The following is a 6,736-nucleotide window of genomic DNA, read 5'->3' as shown; positions in this document are numbered from 1 at the left end:
ATGCACTGATTGATTTAACCTGGAGTCAACTCCCCATAATCCTTCTCGCACCACTTATAATGCACTGATTGATTTAACCTGGACTCAACTCCCCATATTCCTTCTCGCACCACTTGTAATGCATTGATTGATCTATCCTGCACTCAACTCACCCTGGTCTTTCTCGCACTACTTGTAATGCATTAATTGATCTATCCTGGACTCAACTCACCCTGGTCCTTCTCGCGCCACTTGTAATGCACTGATTGTCTGGTTTGTTATCATAAAAAAAGAATTGTATCACACGTTCTCATAAGTTCACCAGATAACTATTTATTTGATAATAATTGAGAACAGATATCTAGGACTGAAGAACACATTACAGATTATTTATTTATTTATTTTTGCATTATTGGATATACGTTTCTCTCACTTTCTGCACCAATTAGGCCAAATATGCTACTAATATCATTCAATACTCCCTCCCTAATTCCTCCCAGATGTTATGAATATTGATCGTATCGGAATTCTAAATCCTCTTTCCAGATTATCTAGTATCATATTCGTATCATACATTATTTTATGCATTGTTTTTGGAAACAGTAGTGTTGTATTTTCCATTTCATTAAAAATCCGTTTCTTTCCGCAAGCTGACTACATTTTGTGTCTGAAACACAATGCCGTACAATATAATGTATCACGCACACGAAATAAAAACTTTTCAATATATCAGTGTTGTAAGGACCTTTTATATATATATATAAGACATGCTCTCTGACATATCTTTATTTATGAGTGATGTTTTTTTCTAACTTACTACAGGTTTGGAAACGAGGCATTCCATGTAGAAAATTTCAAGGCCTTCGCACTGACTGGCCTCCAGATGTTAAAGGCATTACAACACTCTGGGAGTGGTGTTTTCTGGACAATTATGTGAGCACGTTTGTTTCGTGTAGGTTGTAATAACTAAATTTCAAGTGTGACATCATTATATTTAGTTTGATGTTAACTTCATCTCTAATGTATATCATTTATTTTTTTAACCCTTTATTGCGAATTTTAACGTACAGGCAACAACTCTATCTTTGTTCCTTAATACACATACAGATGCTTCAATTCTGTAGTTCAATGCTCATACCTCCAGGCAACAGTCTAAATAAATCATGGAATTATCTGTGGGGTTTGAGTCCATGTAGTAACCTAAATTAATTTAGGTATGTGAATGATGTTATGACATTTCCTGGAATTCATTATTTGATATTATACAGCGGTTGGTTGGTTAAGCACAAAACTACACAATGGGCTATCTGTGCTCTGCCCACTACGGGTATCGAAATCCGGTTTCTAGCACTGTAAGTCCGCAGACATACCGCTGTGCTACTGGGGGGGGGATATACAGCGGACCAACTGTTTAATGATTGTACTTATATGTTAAAGATCTATTTCTTTTTCACCAGATGTGAAATTGAAAAGAGAATATGTGACGTAGAGGCCTAATGCATTCCTTGATTGGCCGTCCCCTTTTCTGTGGACTGCAGTTTCGCCTATTAATTGAAAAAGAAAAGAAATATTTAACGTATATATATAGAAACCATAGAATTGTTATTATCGTGGTTCCTCAACTGAACAATGTTACTCCTGGGTAAGATACCCATTTATAACTTACCAGAATATATTTCAAAAAAGCATTTTTGTTGAACAATGTTACTCTTGGGTAAGATACCCATTTATTGAACAATGTTACTCCTGGGTAAGATACCCATTTATAGCTTACCAGAATATATTTCAAAAAAGCATTTTTGTTGAACAATGTTACTCTTGGATAAGATACCCATTTATAACTTATCAAAATATATTTCAAAAAAGCTTTTTTGTTGAACAATGTTACTCCTGGGTAAGATACCCATTTATAACTTACCAAAATATATTTCAAAAAAGCATTTTTGTTGAACAATGTTACTCCTGGGTAAGGTACCCATTTATAACTTACCAAAATATATTTCAAAAAGGATTTTTGTTCGATATACGTCTATTTAAGTAAACAAATAGAAGAAAACATTCCTTCCATCGTGTTTTCTCAATGCGTGCAATAAGAAAGTTACTTTTTTTGTTTGCTTTTTATGAGGGCGGAGGGGGGGGGGGCACTGGTTTAATATTCCTCGTGTTATTTTTTTGCGTGAATAGATCTCCGGGAATTTTACATACGGACTATTTTCTTTAAGGAATTGTCAGGAAAACGAAATTAACTAACTTCTATATCAGTATCACAGCATACATGTTTCGAAGTTTGGACGTACAGGAAAGTTCTGAAATAGCGTTACTATGAGTGTTATAAGCATTTTGGATAATTGTACGATATAAACAATTATGTAACACGTGATTATGAATCGACCTACGTGTCACTTCATGATTTGTTAACTGTAGGTGCTGGTCAATGTGATTATATATGCACATTTCATCGACTATTTCGGAGCACAAATAAAAATGGCAGCCATGTTGACTTATGGAATCCAAAATTACGCATTTCAGGTCACGGGAAAATCCAGAAGCTGTTCTGAAGCCGTTTCGATGTGACTGTTTTTTGTTTTTTATCCATAGTCATCTTGAAATGCATTTTAAAATTCAACTAGAATCAACTTCCACAGAATAGTTATTTTCTGGACTTGCTTTAATTAGGCGCACGATGAAACAACTTAAGTAACCGTTTCATGTATTTGTTTGGGTCATTCTATAGATTGTAAACATTGTTAACAGTGAGGGTTCTTAATTCATTTTTCAATGTAGTTTACCCGTTATAGGTTTTAGTTCCTTGGTACTGTTAATTAAGATTATATTATATTATTTAGATGTTCTTTTAAGTTATATAAATTATATGTAAATATAATCAGCTCAGTTTTTTTTTAGAAATCCTTTATAAACATTAAACGCAGTTTCGTTGGCTATCTTAAACTAATTGAAAGTCTCCGGTGGGACAGCGGTAAATCTACGGAGTTACAATGCTAACATCCGGGGTTCGATTCCCTGCGGTGAACGCAGCAGTTATCTCAATGTGGCTTAGCTCTGACACAAACAAACCAATTCTAAATGTAATTAAATCTGGTGGTAAACAGCTTGAAACTAAAGTAAGATAGACTAAAAGTAAATTATTAAATTAAAAAAGTAACGCTTTTTCCACGTGTCAAAAATCTCACACAGAATCGAGCAGGAATAAGTTACCACAAATACCAAAAGTTGTAACTATAGCAACGCTGGAATATAAATCAGAGCCCATTACCAGCAGTTTTCTTTAGACTTACAAAAAACGTATTTAGGTTTTCAGTTCTACCTAAGAATTCATTCTTTTATTGTACATTTTCTATATCTATTTATTACGTGCATCATTACATTTTGGCTTTTAAAATATTTTAATAAAGTATTTTATTATTACACTAATTACTTAGTTATCATTAAAAACGTTTCTTTGCTTAAAACATTCGCGGGCTGGCTCTATAGTAGGGCTCTGGATTTTGAAGCTGGTGAGCCGGGCTCGAATACGTGAGATGCAACAAAATATCCACCGCACAATAAGCTGTGATTTCGTTATAATAGTAACAGTCAATTCCTTAGCGTGGAAAGTGGGGGATAGGGTGATGCTGACTGGCTTCTTTCCCTCTGGGAAGTGGTTCATAATTAGGAGGGAGACAGATAACTGTAGTAGTTTTATCTTACATACAAAATATTTGCTTAAAAGAATTTTCGCCCCCCCCCCCAGTAGCACGGCGGCATGTCTGCGGACTTACAACGCTAGAAACCGGATTTCGATACCCGTGGTGGGCAGAACACTGATAGCCCATTGTGTAGCTTTGTGCTTAATTTCAAATAGAATAAACAAAAAAAAATTCAATTTGGAAAAACTGCTTGGCGAATGTAGTTGAGCAGAGATAATATGAATCGTGTAACTTATAGAATGTTTCAATACAGAAGGTATAAAATAAATCAAACGATAAACTGTCTACACAGAATCATAGTGGAAGTGACAAAGGACATGATAATTTGAACTGTTTTTCAGCTGGAATGGAGCAAGAACACTGATGGTTCGTTTCCCGTTGTCAGTCTCGAAGTTTATGTGACCGAGGTAGGTTGATAGAAACAAATAAAATTATACTTAAAACAAATTAAGTAATGGGTCTCGATCAGTAATGCCTTAATATTCTTGGGTTTATCTATCATTAAAACTCTTACTTCAATAAATAACATTGAACATTAGCATTTGAAATGTTGGGACGAATTATGAATCTTGCTGGGAGGGAAGAAAAACTTAAACGGTAAGTTACGAAAAAAAAAAAACGTCCTCTGAAAAAGAGAAAAGAAACACGGTGAGAAAATGTATTACTTGCACGAAAATATAAATGTTGAATATGTATTTGAAAATATCGTTCTTCTAGTTTTAAAACCTGTCGAGCAGATATTCAGAGATTGATAAATCATAAAAGCGCGGGTTGATCCTGATGTAGAGAACTGTATTTTGGAGCCGGGTACGAATCCATGAGATATCATAAAATATTCCTCGCGCTGCTATGGGTGCGTTATGAGAGTTACAGTCAATCCTTTAGCGTAGATGGTAGGGAGCTACTGACTGGCTGCCTACTTCATGGTCAATAACTCAAAATTAGAGACTTTAGGGGTTAGCTTCTTGGGTAGCAATTTTTGAGAAACAGAGATAGATCTGAAATGCTATTTTTACAAGCCTCTGATTTTGAATCCGAAATGGACAAATTAAGAGGAATATGAAATAAAAGAATATCTGAGTTTTGGTTATTTTTATCATAAATCTCAGGCAATTACTTTTCAATAATTCTTCAGCTTTTGGCGTTCCAAACGTAGTTTTTTTGTGATATCTATTCATCTTTAACAGTTAGTTTTTAAAGGAGGTTTATATGTTGATAATTCATAACTCATTAATGAAAAACAATTAAACATAATGCTTGAGAAGTTCCAATACTGGCGATTCCCGCCATTCTAGAAACGTAAAGGTATATTAACTTTCTTATATAACAAATTATGCATCTTATTAGATAACTGGGCTGGGCGTGGCTTAACGGTTAGTGTACGCCATATGTAAAAAATCGAGGTTTGGCACGTGATGTCAGCTATAAGAATGGACAAAGTTCTTGTGACGGTAGGTTCTGCTGGCTATCTTTTCTTCTTCTGGTTGAAAATTAAGAACCCATTAGCGCTTTAAAGTGAAAATTCCAGTTATAAATATCTGTACAAATAAGGAATAACAAAACTGGCACATTCTAGCTTTATAACTTGGGTAATCCTAATTACGTGCACGCGCCTTGAATTTGATAACAACATTCTATTAACTGAACTACAGTCCATGAAAAAATCAGCAGTTGTTTATATCCATCTATATAATATATACACATATAATTGTTGCTGTTATTGTTTCCATTGTAGGTTTCCATTCTATTAACTGAACTACATTCCATGAAAAAATCAGCAGTTGTTTATATCCACCTATATAATATATACACATATAATTGTTGCTGTTATTGTTTCCATTGTAGGTTTTAAACTTTGTGTCATTTAAAATGATATAAAAGGCATCTTTAAACTGTAAATATATACTAGTAGTAATAATTATTTCGCTAAGGGGAAATACAGGTATCTTAAATACAGTATGTAATTATGCTAATTTCATATTATTTTCTTTTCTGTTAATTTTTAATAAAGAGTCTACCTTGATAGTATTAGTTAAGGTTCGACGTTTTGGCACACCCTTGAATATTAAAAAAAAAGTATTCATAGATATTTTGAAACATTGATCTTGAACCAATGAAAAGTTATCTTCAATATCCCAAAACATCGATCCCGAACCAATCAAAATTTTCCGTCAGTATCCCAAAACATCAATCCTGAACCAATGAAAAACCTTCATCAGTATCCCAAAACATCGATCCCGAACCAATCAAACTCTTTCATCAATATCCGAAGACATCGATTCTGAACCAATGAAAAGCATTCTTCAATATCCCAAAACATCGATCCTAACCAATCGTACCAAGGCAGACTCGCCATTAAATGTAAACAATGAGCCAACTGTTGTTTAATAAAATCTTAAAAGTAGATTTGTTTCATGAGATTCTCACAATTCCCGATGTCATTATAACCTCACAAGTTTGTGAAATACACCGCTCTTTGAATTGCATGCTAATTCTTATTTCGTTTTATTCTCTTAGAGTCCGTATAACATGTCTTCAGGGATCTATTACAAAGGTCTTCGGTTCTGGTATAATTTCTATGACATGATAAAGCAGAGTTCGGTGTACTTAGACAATGTCGCCTTTGACATTTCAAGCTGCTTCTCGGCAAATCATAAGGAATTTCTGGAGTTTCGAGTATCCTGTAAGACATTTTCTTATCTTTCTCATTTATTTTCAACGATTCCTTTCCTCTGTTAGAACATGGTGATGCTCAAATTAAATCTTCCTTCGTACTTATGTGGGTTTTTTTATCACAGCAATACATTTCATCAGAGAACTAACTATTAGGATATTTCTTTTCTTAAACCTCCTCCCATCAAAGCAAGAGATCCAAAGGTATTTTACTGTGATTAGTAATATCGTCCATATTTTAGTTAAAAATATAGTTTGATCTGTTTAGCGTACTATCATCATGTTGGAAATAAGACGCTCAGGAGTTAATACTCAGAATTATGTTTTAATTATTACTGTGATTAGTAATATCGTCCATATTTTAGTTAAAAATATAG

At 33.9% G+C, this 6,736-nt stretch overlaps 1 protein-coding gene across 1 annotated transcript in view; it reads left to right on the top strand.

Annotated features, from left to right (window-relative positions):
* Positions 1 to 801: 801 nt before the first annotated feature.
* LOC106472890 overlaps positions 802 to 6,736 on the top strand; it is a gene marked incomplete at its 5' end in the record, with an annotated part of 10,357 nt that continues 4,422 nt past the window's right edge. Inside the window, 3 exons of the mRNA XM_013933560.2 lie at positions 802 to 912; positions 4,028 to 4,093; positions 6,204 to 6,369. Coding sequence (XP_013789014.1) covers positions 802 to 912; positions 4,028 to 4,093; positions 6,204 to 6,369 — 343 coding nt within the window. The remainder of the gene's footprint in view (positions 913 to 4,027; positions 4,094 to 6,203; positions 6,370 to 6,736) is intronic.

Source organism: Limulus polyphemus, unplaced genomic scaffold (genome assembly GCF_000517525.1).
Source record: "Limulus polyphemus unplaced genomic scaffold, Limulus_polyphemus-2.1.2 Scaffold5707, whole genome shotgun sequence".
Taxonomy (NCBI): domain Eukaryota; kingdom Metazoa; phylum Arthropoda; class Merostomata; order Xiphosura; family Limulidae; genus Limulus; species Limulus polyphemus.
The sequence above is the reverse complement of the archived record's forward strand: the minus strand, read 5'-3'. Positions and strand labels throughout refer to the sequence as shown.